At 37.8% G+C, this 25,037-nt stretch overlaps 1 protein-coding gene across 17 annotated transcripts in view; it reads left to right on the top strand.

Moving 5' to 3' along the window:
- The window catches only part of LOC137295405 (ryanodine receptor-like), a 173,589-nt gene that overhangs the window by 103,495 nt on the left and 45,057 nt on the right, over positions 1–25,037 (top strand). For 13 of the 17 annotated variants that reach the window (XM_067826762.1, XM_067826761.1, XM_067826751.1 and 10 more), the window contains 26 exons: positions 1,124–1,156; positions 2,278–2,407; positions 3,026–3,265; positions 3,833–4,058; positions 4,288–4,550; positions 4,927–5,090; positions 5,355–5,575; positions 6,943–7,033; positions 7,399–7,539; positions 8,384–8,547; positions 8,943–9,021; positions 9,418–9,507; positions 10,065–10,202; positions 10,588–10,653; positions 10,989–11,064; positions 11,575–11,698; positions 13,363–13,606; positions 14,011–14,132; positions 14,527–14,637; positions 15,215–15,453; positions 15,915–15,996; positions 17,130–17,156; positions 20,479–20,627; positions 21,183–21,318; positions 24,446–24,493; positions 24,814–24,929. In XM_067826762.1, the coding sequence (XP_067682863.1) occupies positions 1,124–1,156; positions 2,278–2,407; positions 3,026–3,265; positions 3,833–4,058; positions 4,288–4,550; positions 4,927–5,090; positions 5,355–5,575; positions 6,943–7,033; positions 7,399–7,539; positions 8,384–8,547; positions 8,943–9,021; positions 9,418–9,507; positions 10,065–10,202; positions 10,588–10,653; positions 10,989–11,064; positions 11,575–11,698; positions 13,363–13,606; positions 14,011–14,132; positions 14,527–14,637; positions 15,215–15,453; positions 15,915–15,996; positions 17,130–17,156; positions 20,479–20,627; positions 21,183–21,318; positions 24,446–24,493; positions 24,814–24,929 (3,520 nt within the window). The remainder of the gene's footprint in view (positions 1–1,123; positions 1,157–2,277; positions 2,408–3,025; positions 3,266–3,832; positions 4,059–4,287; positions 4,551–4,926; positions 5,091–5,354; positions 5,576–6,942; positions 7,034–7,398; positions 7,540–8,383; positions 8,548–8,942; positions 9,022–9,417; positions 9,508–10,064; positions 10,203–10,587; positions 10,654–10,988; positions 11,065–11,574; positions 11,699–13,362; positions 13,607–14,010; positions 14,133–14,526; positions 14,638–15,214; positions 15,454–15,914; positions 15,997–17,129; positions 17,157–20,478; positions 20,628–21,182; positions 21,319–24,445; positions 24,494–24,813; positions 24,930–25,037) is intronic. The other 4 variants (XM_067826763.1, XM_067826757.1, XM_067826752.1 and 1 more) reach the window with 2 other exon arrangements.

Below are 25,037 nucleotides of genomic sequence, written 5' to 3'. Positions count from 1 at the left end.
ACTGTACATCTACAAGTTGTGAACATTATAATAAAGACTCATTCTTGTTTAAGTTTCATTGTTCATTTCTCACTTCAATATTTGCATTGTCAATTCCTAAAGGATCACCAGTTTCAAATTTCTCCAACCTGATTATGCCACAAAAAGCTTGACCTTTACACAGAAAGCACATTCAATGATTAACTCACTTTGCTTCTGTTAATGTGATCCTTTGGTTCCAATTTCATCTTAACGCCATTCATGTGCCAAGAGACAATTATTGGTATACTATGGTACTGATAGGAGTTGGGGTTGATTGGTAGCATGGTAATTAGAATTTCTGGTAGCCAGACTCTAGAGAATTGTCAGCTATTTGAAACAGGCTAACTACTCTCGAATGTGAATTGGATAATTATTCTGTCAGTCACATATCTCTTTTCTTTAGGGAAATGGAGGGTTCATATTTTGAGATGTTCAGTCCGTGGTGTATGTCTCCATTTGGTGTTAGTACATTAATACGCAAAACTAGTTGTTTTGATATAATAAATATTTCACGGATATGTATACGAAATTTTATGCTAAGTGTCCTGTACAAAAAGCATCCCCCAAAATATTTATGATCTTGAACTTAACTTCTTTAAGTGACGTTTAGAAGCTGGTTTGATGAAGAAGAACAAAGTATATAGATAACTACTTTGGTGCAATGATCTGTGATGTTTCCTTGCAGATGTTAACTAAGAACCATGTGATAACTGTGTTAGTATGTACACCCAAACCTCAAGTCAATTACAGCAAAGAAGTTGTCACATCTGTGACTTGTTTCCCTTGATCTTTCACTTGATTTTGTGTCCAACATACTTTAGAAAAAGCAAAAATGTTTTCAAGAGGGTTTGGATGGTTGTGGGGAGGAAATGAGGAGTCTCATTACCATGCATACCAACCAATCAGCTGCTAAAGGGAAGAATATCAATAGATGTCACTTGGCTACCATACACTAGAGCGGTGCCTTCATTTGCTGTTCGTGATTATTGCCTGAGCTTATAAACCATGATATAACCTCCAAATACTCCAAATGAAAATGTGCGTGTTGCTTCTGTTCGTTTCTGAGAGCAATGCACATCATCTTTATGAACTTTTTAATTAGCAATCAAATAAGGAGAGGAAGAAAACGTTTTGGGTAAGTTTTTAATGGGCTACTTTTGTCAAAGATTGTAAGTGTATATTTGGGTGCGTAATTCTGTGTAGAATGACATCTTATTGCTATGTACTTTGCTTTCCATATTTGGTTTACAGTGGTCAACGTTTTAGGGAGTAGTGTTATGATTTTGATTAATGTAATGTGGTTTAGATGAAAATTCATTTGCCATATGACTGCTGAAACATTTTATTGTTAGTATTTTTTAAAGAAAATAAAGTGCAAGTTTATCACCCTCTGATAGAAGTGTAAGAATATAGATATCCATGTTAGTTGAGCTTTGTATCTTATATTGATATAAGCATTCAAACTAAAGTAAGTTGTTTTCGTTATTTTTTTTTTCTTTTAGTTTACTTTAGAGGATTTGTGATCATGTATGACAGATATAGTCCTTAATGTGTGAAAGTTATTTTGAAACTTGATATAAAAATCTTTATCAAAACTTAATACAATATCTGAAAAGAACTGCTTATCAATGTCCGCATGTTATACATTGATAAACACTAAATAAAGAAGTACATTCTGCTATATTTATTAAGTTCATGATTTTTTTATGTTTTGGGTTTTACTAGTCATTTGTATTCGAATGCATTTCCTACAGCATTGTACTCTGACATCTTCTTTATGTAGTTCCTTCATCACTGCATGTCGTGTCAAGTTTCTTTGTGTACTCGAGAATGGACTTTGGGGATGGTTTCAGAATTAAATGCCTGAATGAAATTCTGTTTACTTCTGTAATTTCCTAATTAGTCTTTCAAACTCCACTTTATAATATCATGGACGAATAACTTTTGAAAATTGAACAATTCGGTTGCAAAATTCATTTTTTTTATATTTTTTGGATGCATGATCAGGACAGTGGAATCTGGTCTTTGAAAAAAGAGAGATAATTCAAATTAGTTTTTTGTTGAAATAAAATTGTAAAGACAGTTTTCAGCGTGAAAGTTGATGTTGTAAAAGTTGCGTGCGTAAAGTGGTCTGAGCTTGTAGGAAATTGTCACAATGATGTCAGTCATTCATGCATCATAGCATTTTCGCCAGGTGAGAGCATGTGTACAGAGCATGTGGGAGATGATGTCATTTGGGGATGTTTGTTGTTACAGGATGCTGCTGCAGAAATGGTGGTCATGTGCTGTAGATTCTTGTGTTACTTCTGTCGGACAAGTCGTCAGAACCAGAGTGCCATGTTCGATCATCTCAGCTACCTTTTGGAAAACAGTAGCATGCTCCTAGGTGAGAAGATCATGTTGTAGGTCTGAGAGTGGACTGTTGGTAGTTCTATCCTGGGGCCAGTGGTACCTGCAGACATTGTAACATGGTGCTTATTGTTACCCTGCCTAATATTTGGGATTAGTGCAGTGAGTGAATGGCTCTGTCTGAACTGGGTATACATGGCAAGCTAAATAGGCCACCTCATCTGGAGGTCACAGTGAATGAAGCAAACTGGCCGTTGTCCATTTTGGGAAGTCTCCCAAATTTTGGAAATTAGGTGCTAAAAATATTATTCATTAGTATGATTTTGAATAATTGCTGAGTTTACAGTATACACTTGCATTTTTAATTCAGTGTTTTACACTTTGTTGTAAGAGGTTCTTAAACTTAAAAATATGTCGGAAATTAATGTGGAAAGTTATTTACATTCATGAATGCAGACATTATTTGAAAATAACAGGCTATATACTGTTTGATGATTAGCTGGCTCCACTAAATGGAAAACCTTGTAAACTGACCTTTCTGTGAAATATTACAAGGGATCAACTCTTTATTTGATGTCTAAATATTAATCTTCATGTTTATATTCTTACCCAGTTTGTATGTCCTAACTGACCAATCACATCCTTGTGTACACAGCCCGGCCTTCACTGCGAGGGTCCTGCCCACTGGATGTGGCATGTGCCTCTCTGATGGACAACAATGAATTGGCCCTGGCTCTGCGAGAGTCCCACCTGGAGAAGATTGCCATCTACCTGTCCAGGTGTGGTCTGCAGACAAATGCAGAGCTGATTGAGAAAGGTTATCCGGACATTGGCTGGGATCCTGTTGAGGGCGAGAGGTTCCTGGACTTCCTCAGGTTCTGTGTGTGGGTCAATGGTAAGTTGTGTCATGGTACTATCATGGTGATGTGTTGGTTCATTGATTCTCGATTATATTCAGGAAACTCACATAGTTGTAATGAACTCAATGGGACAACTAATTTTAGTTATACGCCTAATTCGTTAATCACATTTTGACTAATGTAGACATACTTCAGAAACATTTTGCTAAGTCCATCAGTTTACTATGAGTGATTTATGCATGAATTGTAACCATAACTTATGGTAGTTAAAACATTTTTATGGCAGTGGGCATTCTGGGTAGATTAGATTAACCTATTCTTGAGTTGTCTTTTTAGTTGGGTGAGTGAGTCAGGACTCATTACTTTCTGGCTAGTTGGTTTTACGCCATATTTCACCTATATGGCGGCAGTCTGTAAAGAATGAAGTTTAGACAAGACAATCCAGTGATCAACTGCACGAGTATCAATCTACCCAATTTTGATACGGTGCCCTGTATCAACCCAGTCAACAAGTCTACAAATCCCATTAGTTGCCTTTTACCACTAGCATGGGTTATTAAAGACCAATTCTAACCTGGGTTCTTCACGGGTTTACTTTGCAGGTGAGAGCGTGGAGGAAAACGCCAACCTGGTTGTCCGTCTGCTGATCCGCCGCCCCGAGTGTCTGGGTCCAGCCCTGAAGGGTGAAGGAGGAGGTCTTCTCAAGGCTGTTAAGGATGGCATCCGAATGTCGGAACAGATCTCAGCAGCCAGAGATGGAGCTTCCAGCAGTTACCTGGCAGCCATGAATGATGATGATGACACAGGGGGCAACTATTTGTTCCAGAGGTAAGGCTGGTCAGGGAGGTTCGGGAAGAACATGTTCATTGTACAAATCAACAAGGTGTAAGAACAGAGCAGTCTGAGGCGCGTAAATCATTAGCTGAACCCTTTCGAAAAATGATTTCAGTTATGATTTGATAAGCTGTTACATTTTAGGGTTGACTATGTATATCAGATTGACTGGTTAGCTATGTTTCCTTGTCATTGTTATCTTGTCAGTCCTTTTCTGTTACAGCAAGTATGACTTCACTGCTCTCCCCTCCGAAGATGATGAAGACTACATTGACATGGGGGGAGCCATCTTGAATTTTTACGCCAGTCTGGTGGACCTTCTTGGACGCTGTGCCCCAGATGCTGAGACAATCAAGCAGGGTCGTAGTGGCTCCCTGAGGGCTCGAGCCATCCTCAGGAGTTTGGTATCCATGGAAGACCTGGAAGGGGTGCTGGGCCTCCGCTTCATCCTCCCTGTAGGGCTCAACGCAGGAGGTGACCAGGATGGTGAGTCACACTAGTTACATGGAGGTCATTGATATGAGGTGTAACACTGGGACTAGGGCCTGAGATTTTGAGTTGGAGAGTAGTTATCTTTTCAGGTATCTGAAAAGCAGATAAACTATTTTAACTAATACTGAATGCCAGAGGATAACAATATCTTTCCACAATATACTTTTCATGACTGACAATCTCTTACTTTTTGTAAAATTCTGATGCATAATTGCTTTATTTAAGTATTTTTCTGTCAAATGGTTTGTTGCAATTCTTAGTTTTTGTGAAAGTGTGAAGGATAGTAGCTTTTAAAGAACAGTTTTTTGTACAATTTTTGCTGTGCAAGTATTACCATCTTTATATTCATCTATGCTTGTGTTTCCTGTAGCTCCCCCTGCCAGTGACCTGCCCCCTGGTTTGCTGCCCAATCACAAGATGTCAATTGTCATGTTCCTTGAGAGAGTGTATGGCGTGGATGACCAGACCACCTTCTTCAGAATCCTGGAGGAGGCCTTCCTGCCAGATCTCCGAGCAGCCACCACACTGGACTCGGTAAGTAGAGCAATAACAATCCTTTAGTGAAATGACCTGACAGAAATTTCATTAGCCCTCACAATGCAGGTTCTTAACGATTTGTAATTGTGAAAGTTTTCACTTCCGAACGTCTAAAACGCCAGAGAAGTCACTGGGATACATCTGTCAGTGTTCATGGCTCATGGTGATTCTACCTAACTGATCGAAGGTTTCCATGTGTTTTTTTTTTGGTCCAAGGTTTTCCTGTACTTTATCTCACCACCTCCTACCATTTGTCTGCAGGCTATGGCATCAGAGAGTGACATGGCCCTGGCCTTGAACAGGTACCTTTGTAACTCAGTGCTCCCGATGTTGACCCACAACAGTCAGTACTTCAGTGATGCTGACCACTTCTCCCACCTGATGGACTCCCTGCTCCACACAGTGTACAGACTGTCCAAGTGCCGGACTCTGACCAAGGGCCAGCAGGAGACTGTGTCTGACTTCCTTGTCTCCTTCACTGGGTGAGTCACGGTCCTGGTGGTTGTATTCACAGGACAGAGAGTCATTTTGGTTTGGTTACACCATATGTTAGAAATCTTTTACTTTCATCAGTGTACCCAGGAAGGTCCAGGCTAGAATATCGGTCTGCAGTGTAGTGATTGCAATACTTTAATTTGCCAGTTGGCCACCAGGGCCTGCTGCTGCCTGCAGGATTTAAAATCTACAGGCCCTGAATGAAATCAGCAGGCCCATTTTGTTAAACCAATAAAAGCATAATAGACAACACTGTACACAGTTTCACACTGTTTCTGCAAAATCAGTTAGCAAATCTTATGGTGCAGGGAGAAATTTTTATTTACTGAAGACTAGTGTGGACATTACCAGCCTCAAAGCACTGAAATACCAGGAAGTGAAACTGTAAGTTGTCATCACATGATGGGTCATGAATGATTCCTTACTGTTAATAAAGAAAAGATTATGTGAAAGATTCCAGTTGGAAAAAGGAAATTGTCAGATGATTTACTGAAGGCCACAAAGGCCTGCAAATATTACAGACTCCTAACCTGATACAAAAAAAACCATGTTGGACCTCTGGGCCAGTGTTCGTATCTAACGCTGCTTCGGTAAACCATGCTTGCCGTAAGAAGGTGATACTACTGGGAACGGTCAGGCTCGCTGACTTGGTTGACACATGTCATCAGTTCCCAATTGTGCGGATCATTGGTCATGCTGTTGATCACTGGATTGTCTGGCCCCAACTCTATTACTTACAGGCAGCCATATAGCTGTGGTATTGCTAGGTGCAGGGTAGAACTAAACTCACTCACTCACTCATAAGTTTGTATTTCTAATAGTCTCTTATTGAAGTAAGGCATTTCAATTCCAGTAAATGTGTTTTTATCACACAGGACCTTGATCTAGTTATAAGAAATGGACATGATGTAGAAAGCACTCATACTGATAAGAGTGCTGCCTGTGTATTACATTATGGGAGTTACAACAGTCACAGACTCTCATAAATGATTTTAGTGTACAAGACTTACGAAAATGATGCAGAGCGTCATTAGTGTATTTTAAGATATTATATTCAGGAAAGCTGTAATGTTTGAAGTTTCAGTAGTCGTTTTTAATGTATTGGTGCTGTAACAGTTGCAGTGCTTAAATATTGAAGGTTGTATTCACAGAAGAGTACAAGAGTTCACACTGGTTTCGTTTTGCTGCACTTATTCACTGAGTATGTCTGTGCTGAACTATTCACAGAGCAGTCCTACTGAAACACTTTACTTTCATCCTTGAAAGTTTTTGTCTGAAGCAGGTTATGTGTGTATGACATACTCACAAAACTAAGAGCCCAGCATCTGATATGGCTTTATAATCCCTGTTCCAGACAACTGAGGCCTCCGATGATGACCAGTCTCCTGAAGAAGCTGACCAGAGATGTTCCAGCTTTGTCAGAACATGCCATTGTGCCCCTCAGGGTATGTGGGAGACAGGGGTCACATGACAGAAATGTTCATTTCAGGATAAGCTGACTCTTTGGAGTCCCTGTTACGTTGCGAGTTGTATGTCAACAGTCTGAAATTGGTTATCTTGTATTAGAAGACTGACCAGTGGGGTAGCACTGTATCATTGTAACCTGTCTGCCATCAGCACTACATTGGTCATCTCTTTATGTCTGTATGTTAACATCTGGATTGCTACTTAGTTACTGAACATCACTTAGCAAATATTTTGAATTTTAAGTTTTAATGTACATTACTACCAACCTTTGAGACAGGTGACCTGTTGCCACTGAGATTGATTTATTCAGTGTATGAAGGATCAGTTTGTTTACCTTGTGTAGGTACTGACAGCTCACTACGAACGCAGCGGTCGCTACTACAGCAGCGGAGGAGGAGGATACGGGTCCGGCACAGCCAGCGAGGAGGAGAAGAGGCTGTCCATGATTCTCTTTAGTGGAATATTTGACTCCCTGGCCAAGAGGGTGAGTTGAGATGAGCATTATTGACTAGAATGAATCCATACCATTCTGCACTTGTTATTAGAGCCAATCAGGTGCAGGTGCTTTGACTCAGTAAAAAAATTGGTCCTCAGCACTCTGCACTTGTTACATGAGGCAATCAAATACCACAGGTGCTTTGACTCAGTGAATTGGTCCTCAGTATTCTTCACTTGTTACATGAGGCAATCAAATACCACAGGTGCTTTGACTCAGTGAATTGGTCCTCAGTATTCTTCACTTGTTATATGAGGCAATCAAATACCACAGGTGCTTTGACTCAGTAAATTGGTCCTCAGTATTCTTCACTTGTTATATGAGGCAATCAAATACCACAAGTGCTTTGACTCAGTGAATTGGTCCTCAGTATTCTGCACTCGTACATGAGGCAATCAAATACCACAGGTGCTTTGACTCGGTAAATTGGTCCTTACCATTCTGCACTTGTTTTATGAGCCAGTCAAATACCACAGGTGCTTTGACTCAGTGAATTGGTTTATTGCAATTCATGTCATGCAGTGATAGCAGTTTATGCTGCAGTGTTCTGAGGTACAGTGCTAAACAACAGAAAATAAAAGAAAGGGAAATAAAAATTGGATACATTTATGATCTTCTGATGTATATTCACTGTTCAGGAATCATCTGAAGATTTTTTGTATACTAATACTATTGCTAATACTAACAACAAGTACCATTACTATACTGACTATACGTTGATCCCTGTATTGTTTGGACCCAGTTTTGTAGAAAATGTGTCAATTTAACTGAATTCACTGTATGTAACTCTCTTAATATCCAAAAATAGCATTGTTACATTTGTTTCCTTCAGGCCTATGACCCAGAGCTGTTCTCAAAGGCTCTTCCATGCTTGTCAGCGATTGGATGTGCCCTGTCACCTGACTACTCTCTGAGTCACACTGATGCCACCTGGTACCAACAGTCCAGCAGTGACATTGAGGGTAACTACATACCTCAGCCCATCGAAACAGCCAGGTATGTACGTTGTCAAAACAGCAAGGTAAATAGTCATGGGTTGAAACTGGAAAGGAAGCAGTAATTTTGCATAAATGTTTGACTCATTCAAGTATGAATTGATTGTCAAAACTGCACGGTTCATGGAACAAATCCATTGTATGATTTTTGATTATTTGATCTGGAAGGAGGGGAATGACTGTCATTCTGAAATGAAAGCAGACCTATTTTAGATTACATGTAAGATATGTATTTCATGAAAATAATACATATTATTCAAGAGTATGTTTTGAAAGTTCAAGCAATTCATACTGGCAAAGCATCTGCAAGGAAAGCTACTTCCCTTGCAACTGCTTACATTTGACCTTCCTCTGATACTTTGTAAAGATATTTACTGTTCATGACTCTGTTTTCAGAGTGAACCTGACTCCATCATTTGACAACACCCTCAATAAGTTTGCTGAACACTACCATGACAGCTGGGCAGTCAAGAAGGTGAGGCAACTGGATAGTTTTAATGAGGGCAGGAGTCAGGACAAATTGTTCGGAACAAATGTATGGTTATATATTGCCTTTTTTTTTAAACAAAGATGTCTGAGAATAAAACTAATTCAACATGGAGTAATTTTAATTGATTCAATGCTGATTTTAGCAGTATTGCAGTCATGTCTCAGCATTTCATGTAAGAATCTGCTACCCATTTGGGAATTGAACCATATTCTTTGGTGTGACAAAGCAGTGCTTTAAACTCTGGACTACCTTACTGCCTCCTTTTGTTGAAAGTGCTATAAGCTCTAATGGTGTGTAATAATGAAAACTGTTTTGAAAAGATTGATAGAATTACATTGTCCTGTTTACTTGCTCATGTAAGTAAGTTAAATGTGATTGCAGCTGGAGGGTGGGTGGTTGTTCGGCACCACATATGATGAAGACAGGAAGCTTCATCCTCTGCTGAAACCCTACCATCTCCTTGATGAGCGGGTGAGTAGTGGAGCATTTTTGGTGATCCTCCTGAATATATGTAATTCCTGATAAACGTTAAATACAACAGACAATGGAATTTAATAATTATTGCAGGAGGGACAGAACTTGATTCGTAATGAGAACCAGTTAGTTACATAAAAAATACAGTTTAGTTTCTTAGTTATGTAGACTGTAGAGATAACAGTACTAAAGCTGTAGTTTTGTTTATAAAGAGAATTGTGTCAAGCAGCTAACACAGTTAACATATATGAACAATGGTAAATGTAGTGATACCATTCCACTTTGTCATCACTTACATCTGTCATCACTTACATCTATATTATGTTAAGGATTTGTGGCATGTTTAATCATTATTGCAAATGGGTTTTATCTTGATTTGTTGTCTGTTTCATTTTATCATATGACAAGTAACATTTTATTGTTCTGATAATGGTATTCCAGAATCAAGAAAAGATTTCTATGACACACTAAGTGACAGTAAAATATATTCCTACCATTGCTGGGGGTCATGTGAAGTCAGGTACTTGAATGATTAAGTGGTACTCATTTTTCAGGCCAAGCGGAAGTACACTGAGCCAGCCCGTGAGACGTTGAGGACGATGCTGGCCCTGGGATGGGGCATCGATCAGGAAAACTCTCGAGGTCCCACCAGACAAGAGTCCATCAAGCGCAGGGCGTCAAAGGCCAATGTGGTCAGTGAGACACAGATAGCATTGTACATCTTCTAACAGAGAGATTGAATAGATTTTCGTGAACCATGGTTGATTAATGATTTCTCTAAACCTTTGTATAATGAACTATGTTTGTGCTGTTTTTTCTTGCACAAAGTACATGGTCAGAATGTCCACTTAATTCATGAATGAGAATCTATTGGAAAAAGAGAATAATGTCATCATAATAGCCGTAAACCAAATTTTGTGACAAAGTTATGAGTAACACAATATCAACAGATGTAATCAAAATGCTGTCTTTGTTAACTGATATCTGTGGTAAGAAATGTGAAACTAATGGCCAGATCAGACATCTGCACTGAACTGCATTTAAACTGAATGCTTTACTATTTGTACTTCATTTCAGTTTGAGCAAGGCTACAGTCCACGACCTTATGATTTGAGGAATGTGACCTTGACTAGAGACACTCAGGTGAGATATTGCAGCTTTGGTCTAATATTTGTTGTTGGGTTTTTCAAAAGCATGCATCAGGATACACAAGAATGCCTCCTCAGCGATCCATGCTTTGGTCGTAAGAGGCAAAAAAAGGGATTGGGTGCTCAGGCTCACTGACTTTTTTGACATGTCATCATATCCCAAATGCATAGATCAGTGCTCATGCTGTTGATCATGAGATTGTCTTTAGAAGGCTATATTATGTACAGGGCTGTACCGAATAGCTGGAATTTGTGTGAGAAGAGCTATAAACAAAGAAATCGAAATTATGCACATTTTTATGTTTTACTGAGAGATGGCCTCTGTTGTAGACAATGGTGGATAGACTTGCAGAGAATGCTCATGAATTGTGGGCCAAGAGGAAGAAAGCTGAACTGGAACAGATTGGTGAGAGCTATATGATACTTAAGAGTGTGTGTATTCTCATAAACCAGGTCGGAAATGGCGATCACATGTACATTTATATCCAGATATACCAGTGAATGTGTTTTCTGATTCATTGTCTGAAAGTAAATGTAGCTGAAATTTATATATTTAACAAGAATGATATGTTTAAATATTGTATTTAGTTGTAGCTTTCATTGTATGTATTTCAAAGACAAACAGCAAAATTGTAGCACTTTGGTATAATGTGAACATGAGATATATTTTGCTTATTGAACAGTTTGGTGAGTCACCGTTAGAGGCTGCCAGTGGTCTTGCTATTTTGATGTTAAAAATGGCATCAATAAAATGAAAATAGTGAATTGGTATGGACTGAATTAGATGTGAGGAATCATTGCATCTTCCTTGAAATCTTGGTGTGAATGTAAATAAATATTTCTATGAATCTGACTTGTAAATCTGCAACCAGTAAAGAAGCCTGGTGATTGACCTCTCACTGTGTGTGGTTCCTAGGTGGAGGGCTACACCCCCAGCTTGTTCCTTATGACATCCTGACTGACAAGGAAAAGAAGAAGTACCGAGACCATGCCCTGGAGCTACTCAAGTTCCTGCAGTTCCTCAACTTCCGTATCTCCAGGTACTTCATACTGACCACTTCTCCTATTAGTCGGTGACGTGCCACCATCATGTGGAAATGTGTTTCCTCAGCAGACGTAGAAAGATCTACCTCATCAGCCAAGTTGTAGCATGATTTGGGTATTTTGTGCATTCTACTTCTTCAGAATCATGGATCCTCTCCTGAAGCATCTTAGTCTATCTGGATGCTGATATTTAAGAAGATACCCACTCTTTAATGCATCTGTAATGATCAGCTTATACTGTGATTGGGTATTAATACAGGAAGATTTGTCATGGTGGGTTGTCAAATAGTGTAGGTCTTGTGATCTATGATTATGTTTCCCGTATGAGGCAAGAAAGTGTGAAACCAACCAACTCTTGGTTTCTTTTGGTCAATAATTCTCTTAATGGTCAAAGTGGTATGAATAAAATTAACGTTAATATTCATTCACTCCTCCTTCAGCAGATCAGCATTGTTCCTGATTTATTGTGTTGCTGTTGAAATAGGTCTGAGAATTGCTGAGAGAAACGTTACTTGATATTTCCTATTAATGATACAAATTTGCTCAGGTCATTTTTCTTTTGTGTAATTTAGATTTTATTTCTGAATCCCTGGTACAGTAAAAACTAAGTATTCAGAGGGAAAGTATTACTTGTATAAATGCAGGCTTAATTCTGTTTTACCAAATATTGTTCCGTTCAGAAGTGAGTTCATAATTTTTATTATTTGAATTTGTACAGTTATCTGTTCATGTCTTCTCTGCTTCCTGTATTATTTAATCAATCTGTTCTCATTTCTTCCAATGGCATATACGTGGACAAGATTCTGATACGCAGATTTCTCTATGGAATATTTACATTCTCCTGATTGCAACATTTTTGCTAATGCACAGTTTATCTATCACACTTTGGTGTTTGCATGTTCAAAACTGTCAGTGACATGAAGATATTGGTTACTTTTATCTCTGTCAGTTCCATTCTAGGCATGTCTATATTGTAAGCTGTTGTAAGTTTCAATATCATCAGCGTCATCATCTTCATCATCGTCATGTGCATGACCAATTTCAAAATTGTTTCATTATCAAACATATTTATAATTTGTTCTTTCCAACTTGATCATTATATGACACAAAGTTGATACTTATGGAATGAAGTAAGTATATTGTTTAGCTGATGTGGTATTTTAGTCTGAGGGATAAGTAGTTAAAGTGTTCACTTATCACACCGAAAATCTGTATTTGATCCAAAGGAATATGATACTTAGTGTTTAATTTTGGTTGCTCGTGCCGTGATGTGTTCGGAATAAGATCTGAAGTTCTAATCCTTTCCATACAGTTATTGAGGCTACATATATTGATGTTAGACATATTTCTGTTAACCATAAAATGTGCTCTTTTCCAAGAACATTATTTTGTTTGACTCTTGTTTATTTGCAAATGTGTTTTCTCAATCTTCAAAACTATGTTTTAAGTGTGCCATGCTTCAATGCCTCGTCTGCCTTTGATGTACATCACTGCAAGATATTGCTGCTATATGTTCACTGAAATCAGTTGAGTTGTCCTGATTTCTGTATTTTCAGTTTGTTTACAAGCAGTAGCCGAGGCTTGCAGCATGAGTGTTCAGGTATGCATTGTGTGTTCACCTTTTTTTTCTTTTCTTCCGTTCTTTTCCGTTGTCGAGTAGCGGTGGCGACCTAGGCTTGGATCGTAGACGTGAGTCTTCTTCCAGACATAACCCCAAGTCTGAGACGGATGGGGGACCTGGGATGTCAGCCACAGAGAGACGTTTCGCTTACAGTCTTCTGGAGAAACTCTTGGACTATGTGGAGATTGCTTCTGTCAATATGCGGCAGACACGACCCAGCTCTCGTTTCAGCCGCAGGGGAAGCTACACACAAGCGACAGAGGATGTTAAATTCTTTGGAAAGGTTAGAATAGAGAAATTAGAGGACAAATACTGTGAGCTATGACGCATGATGTTTTTCAGATTTAAAAATATGAAAATGCACAAATCAAAGTTAAGGGGACTGCCTTCCACAGTATATAAATCTTCAGACAACCTCCAATTTTAATATTACTTTATTGATAAGGTTCTGTGTCTTTTTCTGTAATAAATGAGCATCATTTCAATAATTATGTTAGAATAAATGAAATTTGCAGATTTCTTTAAAACGTTGTGCAAACAATTTGTAGCTGCTTGGAAATTTAATGAACGCACAAGTTTGTTGTAATCACTGAGAAGTTGTTTTATGTTGGTTTCATATTGAAGTAACTTGTTAACTTGAATGGAGATATAACATGAAAGTTAACCATTACCTTTTGTGCCTTGTAGGTGGTGCTGCCATTTGTAGAGAAATACTTCCACGCTCACCGTGTCTACTTCATGGCGTGCCCAAATACACCTGCCAGCACCTCCAGCATGGCATCTGTCAAGGAAAAGGAAATGACAGCAAGGTAGGTTACAATACCAGTGGTTGCCATGAGCATTATGGGATCAGATGTGAGTTGAGAGGACGTTGCCCACTAGGGGAGATAACTCTCCTCTGGGTGAGGCCCTGTGGATCTCTTCCCTGACATGGATAATTAATGTAAGGGTTGACATGTACAGACTTAAATGTACTCATATTCTCAAGATGCCTGTGAATCTGAATATACTGATGTGATCGGTTCAGATTGCATTTTTTTTTTCATTGTATTTTGACGGTATTCTTTGCAGATTGCTGCAAAATTAGTGAGTTAAGTAATATTGATTATTGTGCCCATCATGACATACATACTATTGCTGACTATGCTAGTAAGGCCAGTAACACAGTGAAGAGTTTTTTTAATCGGAATGTCTGTATTTCAGTTTGTTCTGTAAGCTGGCCCAGACTTTAAGAGCCAAGATCACTGCTTTTGGCTACGATGTCAACATTTCCGTCCGTTGCCTCCGAGTTCTTGTGAGGGCTGTAGATTTCAGGTGAGAACAGTGTTCTTTGTAGAAGTGGATTCAGAGACCAATCAGCTCCCTAGATGGATCCAGTGTCATTTTTAACCTACAGGTTCTCCCTTGCACACCACAATAACAACACTGATGAAAAAGTACATAATGCAGGAGTAATACGTAAAAAGGTTACCATTTCACTAAAGTATTTTGATGTTCCTGTGGAGGATGGTCATCAGGTGATGGTTTTTACACTAGTGTTAGCTCACAATGTTTATTTTATTATGGAAGAGTTTCATAGCTGAAAGTTTGGTCTGCAGTGCCTTGTCTGATGTGTCTAGCCCATATTAATCTGACTGTGGCAGCAGTGCCTGACCGCAGCATTGTGATGCTCTGCTCACCTTATGTATCGAATGATTTTTGCCACATTACCATTGGAAACGTACAATTCATAAATTACCAGTCTGAATTTTTAGCTTCTAGTTAACTGCTAGGAAGTTTCATTTTGAGCTTTTGTATTAGTCTAAGGGAGGGATAATTGGTTTGTCAAATGAAAATGATTTCCTATACAACATTTTACAAAAGGAGAATGATTTGTGTTGGCTTCTTGCAGGTCTGTTGTAAAGAATTGCCCAGAGATTGTCCGCTCCCACCTCCTGCCGTTCTTCAACAACGCTGCAGATGACCTTGCTCAGGTCATGGACAATCTATTGAAAGGTCGATTCAGTCATGTTAAGGGCACCATCACCCGTGGTGCCACTTCACTAAACTACGTCCACATGGTGCTACTGCCGGTGTTATCCGCACAGTTTGACCACCTCGGCAACAACAGCTTCGGCACCGATCTTCTGGGTGAGTCTTTTGCAGTTGAAGTCATCATAAGGAAATGGTTCATAAGAACAAGTGAGGAAAGTCTAGCTTCAGAAATGGAAAGAGGTCAATATGGAGATACTTTCTCATCATAATACCCAATTTGGTTGAGCAATATAAACTACAAAAAATCAATACATTTTTCATGCCAGAATTACTCACTCAGATATTCCAGAGCTTAACTACAAAATCAACATGGTCTTTGGCAAATTGTACTTTGGTATGGAGTTCACAGTTAAAGATTAATGAGCAAGTAATTTGTATTTTTATGTAAAACATATTTTACCATAGAGATTTGCAAGGTAACCTGCAATTAGTTGTGAAGAAAGTATTATGCACTGTTATTATGAGGCCATACTCTAAGCTGTTTAAGTCACTCAAACTTATATTAAAAATATTCAATACATTTTGTTTATTCAATTTTGAATTAATTTTTATTATAGTTGGAGACATTCAGTTAGCTTGCTATCGTATCCTGAACGCCCTCTACACGTTGGGAACAAGCAGCTCTGTGTTTGTGCAAAGGTGAGATACCATGCTTTATTCAGGCTTTGTAAAAGTTCATTTGGGTAATTATTAGTCAATTATTTTCAAAAGAAATTTCAACTTGTTACTTATCAATGCTTTTTGTGTCAATGTTTCTCCGTTTTCATATCCCAGCTGTAATGCCAGATACAATGAACGACTAAATTCTTGAGTAAAAGTAATTGTGAATTTTATTTTTCATATTGTATTTATGCAGTAATGCTGATGATCGTGTTATATCTCTTTGTAAACTTGAAGAATCATTTTCATCTTAATTGTCGTCTTACCTGCAGCACCATGTACATATTAATGAATTCATATCAATATCAATTATCATTAATGCAGCAGACCATCCAAGTATAGAAAAGCTGACAAACCTAGGTAGATGATGTTTTCGGGTTCCTATCTTCAGGGCTTGCATGAGGCAATGCCTCTTTTCATCTCTCACACTTTTTTCATGGCCCCTTTTAAATTTTTGCCTAGTTTAAAGGAAAGTAGCATATTTTCCATCTATGATATGTGTCTGCTCCTTTGGTTTGTCTTGGTATGGCTATTTTATATTTGAAAATGTATTGGAATGATATTTCTTTTTTCATTTTAGTCTTTTATAAGGGTGAGACAATAGAACATCTACTTAATGTTACTTGTTTCCGTTACAACTGATTGAAATCTGAATGGATATACCTCTACAATACATTTTATGAACTGGATTTATGAGTATTTGATTTCTTGCTAAAATTGTTAGAGGTAGCAGGAAAAGTACCTTTTCAAATATAACTTTCTTGAATAGTCTCGTTTTAGTTGTTTTTTATGTAATGTTTTCAGAATCTGCATGGAGAAAAATGTTAATACATTTCTAGATGTTATGTAATAAGTATATTACCTGCAAATCAGTATTTTTATTGACATTTTGTTTTCCAAAAACGGTTGTCGGGAGGAACTACAATACGTGTTAATATTTGTTATCTATCCTTTGGATATGGACATTTTTTTAATAAACTATTATGATAGGTATCTGAATAGTTGTGAGGAAAGTATCATCATCATCATCTGACATGCACCATCATCATTCACGCCAGGCTTTTTGGGTGTATTCATATCTTTCTTTCTCTTTCTAACTTTCGTGGGAATAGGGAGACAATTACGACGGAGCTTGCCAGGTACTTCGTTCACACTTGGGCATGAATTCAGTATTTTTACTTCAAGACTAAACTATTCTGCATATGTTCATAACCCATTGGCATTGCTGAATATTCAAATTTAATAACTTCTCTTGAAACCTTTGTGATGTTTCTTGTGTGCATTTCCTTCTGATTCCAACCTAAAGTGTTTTTGTGGGTCATTGGATATATTTTGTCTTTATACTCTAAATTCATCATTGACAAAACTAACCTGTTTTTTTTCCACATGTCTTTTTTTTTTAATTCTTATGATGTTTTTTTTCAAAATATGAGGTAATTTCTAAAACTATTTTTTCAAAATGTTATTTACTGAAGGTTCAGATTTGCTCTATAAAGAAACATAGAACATCTGAGCATGATTTCACTTGGAGAGCCAAATCTTGTAAAGGAATATCATATGAAGTTCTTAAGATCTCCCACAATGCCTTCTCTGCCTTCCAATCATGTGACGTGATGGGTTCCCCTTGAAGCAGTGTGTTAGATGGTTGTTCCTCCGTCTAGTGTTGCTGTGCATCAGTAAAATAACAGTGGCAGACAGAAAATCTTCTCTGAGCATGTAGTAGATACATTCGCGAAGTAAGTGTTACCTTTGTTGTGGGTGCATTTGTCTGAATAGAATCTCCTAAAGTTCAAACAATGTGTATGCAATTGTGGAATAACAATAATTTTGGTCGTATCTTAAGATTGGAATTGTTAAGGTAAAAAGGTAAAAAAGTACATGACCAGGGGTTCAAAAGTCCCGTCACCACGACGCCAGGGGCAAGTCATTTCATTCAATCAAATAATGGTGTCTTAATTGTCCTGGACTACTAGATAATTTCCACTTATGATTTCAAACTGCAAATAATTTCGGATTTCATTTCATATCTGCTCATAATGAAGCTATTAAAGTTAGCACTAGTAATAAAGTAGAACTAGTAGAGAGTGAAATTATCACTCTTCGATAAATAGTCCAGTAAACATTAACATCACACAGGGTGTCATAAAATCAGGGCAAGTGAAAATTAGTCAGGACAAGTTACTTCCTTGAAGTCAACTGCCCTGTGGCAGGTGGCTTTTCAAAAATATTTTTGAACCCCTGATGATATTATTTACCTTAAAATCAATTTAACAAAAAGGATTAAAAGATGTTGTGTATTTTGTAAAAAGAAATGGGACCGTTTCAATTGGTTTTCCAAATTTCAAGTGAATACACACATGGATTCAAATGTCATTTGAATAAATACATAATAAATATTTTTGTGTTTGTTTGGAAAATATAAACATTTCAGGATGTAAGGCAATATATTTGGAAATATTTCACAGAAATAAACCAGACGGAAAATCCATCTGAGAGTTGACTTCAGCAGTCTGCCATTGTTGTTCTGCTGTCAAATTGCTTGTAGATTCCTGTTCTACTGTCTGTTCTTCTTGCCTGTTGCAGCTTTTCACATCACAGTTATGGAAACTTCACATTTTCAGAGCTACCAGTCTACAGAATAACACTTTTGATTTTCTCCTTTGGATTATTTGATATTAATATTAATAATGAATGTCAAAATAGATGATGTTGACCATACATTTCTTCAGGAATATATTAAATTTGTCATGGCTTGCATTAGATAATTCTATGCAGTGTTGAGTGGGGGTTTAATGGTGTAGGACATGGTATCTGTTTCTTTCTCCAAGATATGACGAATTTACATGCACATGGGTGCATACACATTAAGATGTGGCAAATGATTTCTAGAATTTGGTACTTTTTCAACACCTTTCAGAAACGTTACTTCTGTATAAAATTTACATAAGAATTCTTAGTTTGTTGTCATGTAAGATAATGTTTACTTTGGTTTTCTCTGTATTCCTGTTTATTAATGGTAGATGGTCATCCTTCTAAAGACCACTACAGGATATGTCAGTTTTTAGTTTTGCTGTTCACCACTATATCCCAGTTTTCAATGTTAGGTGCTATATAACACACATTCAGGTCTTCTCAACAATACTAAGGAGCGGCACGGTAGCCTTGTGGTTAAAACGTTTGCTCGTCACACCGAAGAGTCGGGTTCAAATACTCACATGGGTGCAATGTGTGAAGCTCATTATTAGTGTCCATTGCAGTGATATTGCTGGAATATTTGTAAAAAGCATTGTAAAACCATACTTACTCACTTAACAATACCAAGGAGAATAATTATTCGAAATAATGAAATTAATAATTTCTTGAAACACAAACACAAAATAATTACTTGTTTTTTTTAATAAGTGTTTTGTATTTGTATGTCCCTCATGATGACATACCCCCGTTGTACTACAATATGTCTATACTAGTGGGTAGCATCTGTATCATCTGTATTGTGTAATGATTGTGTTGAGACAAGTCTATTGTGTAGTGACTTGGTTAAGACAAATGTAGTATATAGTTTGTATTGTTGAGTATGATATTGAGGTTTCTTAGTGTTGAATTGTTTCTAGCTTCTTAGACTTCATTCATGAAGATTCTGTGAATGTAAGAATTTAAGAACAGCATCTGCTACATGTCATGTATACTCCCCAGGGAGTAAGTGCCGTTGAGATTGACATTCTGTGATTGATCACCTGGGAGTAGCCAAGCTGGAACTCAGCGCAATATAAATAGATTATAATAATGTTTATAATAATAATGATAGGGTTGAGTAAAAGGGGTCAAGGTTGTTGCTTTCATGATCATGTGACATTGTACTCTGACATAGTGGGTATGTGTTCATAATGGCAGTCACTTTTTTATCTGTTACACATCTGAAAGAAAATTAATGTACAATCATTCCTTTTCAAATATTTGTGCAAGTAAAAATTTTTCAATTACATGCATGTTATTTTGTGAATTAGATTGCAGAAACACACTCCCATCCGATGATTCAGGAGTTGTTTTAATAAAGTTTATAACCTTCTTACATTTTACTTGTACTTTTAAGTTATTTGACCTATGTATATTTTATGTGTTTCACTGTGTGGATGCATGGATGAAGATATGTTTGTGTGTGTGTGTGTGTGTGCATGTGGGTGTCTGTGTGTGTGTCTGTGCATGCATGTGTGTGTGTCTGTGTGTGTGTGTGTGTGTGTGTGTGTGTGTGTGTCTGTCTGTGTCTGTGTCTGTGTCTGTGTCTGTGTCTGTGTGAGAAATTTTCACAATGAATTATTTTTTTTGTAAAAGCAGCATAGAAAATCCCAGCTTATTCTCATAGTCAAAACTGTAACTGTAAATTTACTTTCTGGAATGGGTGAATTTGGTATAAAGAATTGTATGACCACTGTCAGTGACCTGACCTCTGTGTGTTCCTACCAGACATCGTCCAGCACTAGGAGAGTGTGTGGGGTCCCTGGCCAGCTGTTTTCCTGTGGCTTTCTTAGAGCCAGACAAAAACAAGTACAATCGCCACTCCATACTGTTTGGCTTGGAAGGGAAAATCTCTGAGCACTCTCTGGAAGCTCAAGGTTTGTAGCTTTATTTAAAGTACTTCATTTTGTTGCTGATCCGGGTCATATGATGAATATGGAAACAGTATTTATTTACTTGTTTGATATTATTTTCATGGTATTACTATTAAGTTATATCAGTGTATGAAATAAGACCTGTCTGACTGCCCAAAACGGCTCGATTTCTGATTGACAGTCTAAATTTACAGTATGTCAGAATCCTATAATGTAGTGCACATAGTCAGTGTGTCTGGTAAAAATTTTCAATTCATCTGGGTAAATTCACCAGATCAGATTTGGTTACATCCTTTTTGGGCTGATGTCTGTCTAGGATTTTAGGTTATTTCATACACTATATACTACACAAACATTTGTATAATTTGTCGGGGTTAATTTATTCTTTGAATTATATGTCAGTTTTCATGTTCAGTACAGACATGTAGAGTTTGATGAAATGAAGGCCCGTGGGTTAACTTATTATTAACTTGTTCTTTGTAGTGTATGCTTTTTTTTTACAGAGCTGAACAGGAGTGATACACAGAGTTACTATTTAAATATGTTGTGTTTGTACAGAGGTTATGGACCAACTAGCTGAAAACCTTCCGAATCTGGACAAGATCGTGTCAGAAATTGAGGGGCTGGCACACTCTGGTGGCAAATATGCTGAGGCCCCTCATGTCATTGAGGTCACGCTCCCAATGTTGTGCAGGTAGGCTGGTTGGTTTCTTGTTAAAGGGGCACTGATGCGGAGCGAATAATGTTTCTCGCCAACGGTCGAATTACGAAACCAAACCGCAAATTGGTCAGCGCCCGCTCCTTTGACCGTGACGGACAAAGGAACTGGGCTCCTGTCCATATTAGCAGAATTTCTACACCTAAATAGTCAGGAGGCCGGATGCCCATCATATGCCATTTGTTTAAAAATATCCATGGTATCCCTTGTCTGATCGTAACCAAATATCCCAGCAGTGTAGTTCTTTTCGGATGCTTGGATGGTATAATTACTGATCCAATTTGATCCTATTTCTGTGTTTTTAACCTCGATATTTAATCATGTTACATGAAAATATGATGTCTACAGGCATGTAGCAAGCCATTTGTTTCAGTACGGAAGATTGCAAAGCTATATATATATATAGGTAGTTTTGAGTGTTGGTTCAGCTGTAATAGCAAATATCATACGTAAATTTTGGTAGCTATGGTAGCTACAATGGTTTATTAAAAACACACAGTTGATTTATTTGAATTCGTAAACAAAAAACAATGACTTTGCCTTTGGTAGAGAAATCTGAACATTTTCTTACGTAAAAAACCCTTATTTCACCTATTTACCCAAGTACACAGCAAATGCCTGTGTGTATTCCTTATGTAACGAAATTCCGTTGGTATCCTCAAAACAGTTTCGGCCCATAAGTGTTTTCAGGCTGCATGCGACACAGAGATTACATCTTCCTTGTTGTAACTCGAGTTTGATGGTGTAAACCTACACATGTTATTTGTCATCATTCTCTGGATGGTCAATTAATGAATTTATAACAGGTATAATTAGTAGTAACACCACTTCGGTTACTCAACAAAGGTTCCCATTTGGCATTTCTCCTGTCTGGAGTAAATACTCAACATTATTAATTAAGGGCTGTAATGGCAAATGTATTGTATGTTATGTAATATGTGCATGTAAGTGATGCAAGAGGGTTTATCAGCTGAGTTACAAAAACAATCATCAATCAAAGGATTAACCGATAACACACTGATTGATTAATTACTTTTATCTTCTAGCTGATTTGTCAAAAGGCAGTGTGTGTAGATGACTACACCCTGTCGTAAAGAGTGAGTGCAAAAACAACATCCTCCCTTCAAAGAATTAACCACCCTTGCGTTGATTGATTGATTGCTCATTATTGGTTAACTAAATTACTTAGAATAGTGGACATCATACAATTAGTTTGCCATGTGTGCTATCTTGGGAGACCAATGAGAGGTTCATCTGGTTTTCACCAATGAAAGACGTGAAACGATGTGTTACTTTTTCGCAAACTAGACAGTTGTAAGACACGCGACATAGAGCAGGATTATTTACCAGCTGCAGATGAATGGAATACGATTTCTTTTACGTGGATATTGATGGATACATTCCTGAACAAGGTAGTAGCCTGACATTGTTGCTATAACATTAGTCTGTTTTACATTCATTATTTGCATTTTGTTTTAATTTATTTGTTGCAGCATTCAGCAGAATCTGTATGACAGAAAACACACACTAGATCGCGTATGTGTGTGAAATAGGATCCACATTGGCAATCTATACAATGTATAAATGTTGCTGTTATGTTAGAAATTTACTATGAGTATAAGCAGATCGTGTGTTCTTTTATTAATTTTCAGAATCATACAAATATGACAATAAACTAATTAGGGTTATGAGACAAAATATAGAGACGTACACTAGCTTCGTTATTTTTCCGTCCTAATAGTTTTTTTACCATTTCTACCACTGGCAGATGATTAACCTTCAAAGTGTTTCATTTGTTTTCATAATACATTTGTAATGAAGTAAAAATGACTTCACCTAAGTTGATCTGTCCATAATTAAACTATCAATTGCGCTTACGGAATGCGCAACAGAGGTCACGAACCAGTCACGGGTTCTGGGATATCATCCGGGTACTCACAGGAGAAAAACAATAACAAAAGTTTACACCAGTCCACAGAAATTGCTCCGCATCAGTGCCCCTTTAAATGCCAGACTCAGCAATATTTCAGCTGTATGGTGGCAGTCTGGACCAGACAGTCCAGTGATTAACATCATGAGAGTCAATCTATGTACGATGACCTGTGTCAACCAAGTCAGCAAGCCTGACCTCCCAACCCCGTTAGTCCCCTCTTACAAGAAACATGGGTTACTGAAGACCACTCCTTACCTGGAAATTCATGGGTTTAGCTGGTAGGAGCATCTGTGTCAGTCAGGGCAGTCCAGTAACAATGTTTATCTCTTCAGTCACACATTCCTTGCTGTCATGAGTGAGTGAGTTCAGTTTTACGCCACACTCAGCAATATTCCAGCTAAATGGTGGTGGTCTGTAAATAATCGAGTCTGGACGAGACAATCCAGTGATCAACAACATGAGCATCGATCTGTGCCATTGGGAACCGATCACATGTGTCAAGCAAGCCAGCGATCCCGACCACCCAATCCCATTAGTCGCCTCTTACGACAAGCAAAGTTGCCTTTTATGGCAAGCATGGGTTAAAGGCCTATTCTACCCCGGGACCTTCAAGGGTGTCCTGGCTGTAGCTTTAGTAGAGATGGTAGAGATGTCAAAAGTAGAGCCACTCTGTTATAAGGTGAATGAAGTGTGTCAGAATCCTATAATGTGGTGCACATAGTCAGTGTGTGAGTTTTAAGGTAACAAAAATGGACTTTGGTTCAGATAAGGCTTCATTTTTATAGAATAATCTCATAAAACATTCAGTATTTGTTTTGGAAATTTTGAGGCAGATCTGATGTGTTTAAGTGGCATTCTAGAAGCTGCTGGTAGTTGCTGGCAGATCTGGACAACCTGTCTACTGTGATATGTGTGTCTTTATTTTTTAATTGCTAAGACAAGTTTGATCAAAGACAGATTTTGTTTTATTCAACATTCTATTATTTTTTCATGAAAGAAATATACCAAATGTATTCATGTTTGTTTGTACTTGTGGCGGAAATGTTTCACAGAAACTGACTGTGATTTCTGTATACCATAATCATACAAGAATGTTGCTGACTGACTTTAGTATTTTTGTTAGATTGTCTGAATAAAGCCACAACATTTACATGGTCAATTTGTTTTCAGTTACTTGCCATTCTGGTTAAACCATGGGCCTGAAATGACATCAGATGGGTGAGTATGCATCTCATTAATAAGTCAGTGGTCAGATCATACTGTGGAAGTGGAATTCTTTACTGAGATTTGAAAGAGGAAATAGTGGGAGCATATTTCAGCTTGTTCCACAGAAATGCTGCAGTATTAGCTGCATTTGGAAACAATGATACTTCATGAGGAATTGTGAAGAGATGTTAAGATCAGATAAGATGTTAAGTTTACTGAAGGGAGTAAATCTGTAGGAGCTGCCATGAACTTTTTTAAAAAGATTGTGTGCTTGCCTCATGGTCAGTTATAAAAAGAAATGTGTTAAATGTAACTTGACATTCTGCTTTCAGAAATAGCGTGACGGCAGTGACAGCCAAGCAGATGAATGCGGTCCTGGGTAATGTGCTGAAGCTCATCCTCAACAACATCGGTTCAGAAGATGCTCCCTGGATGAACAGGATTGCCAGTAAGTAGAGTGTTAGATTGTATGCAGACATGGGATAAGCACAGTGCATACTTTTGATTGGGTCTTTCTGTGTCCTATTTATCATGATTGGAATCCTGCAAGTAGACA

The sequence above is a fragment of the Haliotis asinina genome, chromosome 8 (assembly GCF_037392515.1).
Source record: "Haliotis asinina isolate JCU_RB_2024 chromosome 8, JCU_Hal_asi_v2, whole genome shotgun sequence".
Taxonomy (NCBI): Eukaryota; Metazoa; Mollusca; class Gastropoda; order Lepetellida; family Haliotidae; genus Haliotis; species Haliotis asinina.
This window is presented reverse-complemented; position numbering and strand designations above follow the sequence as displayed.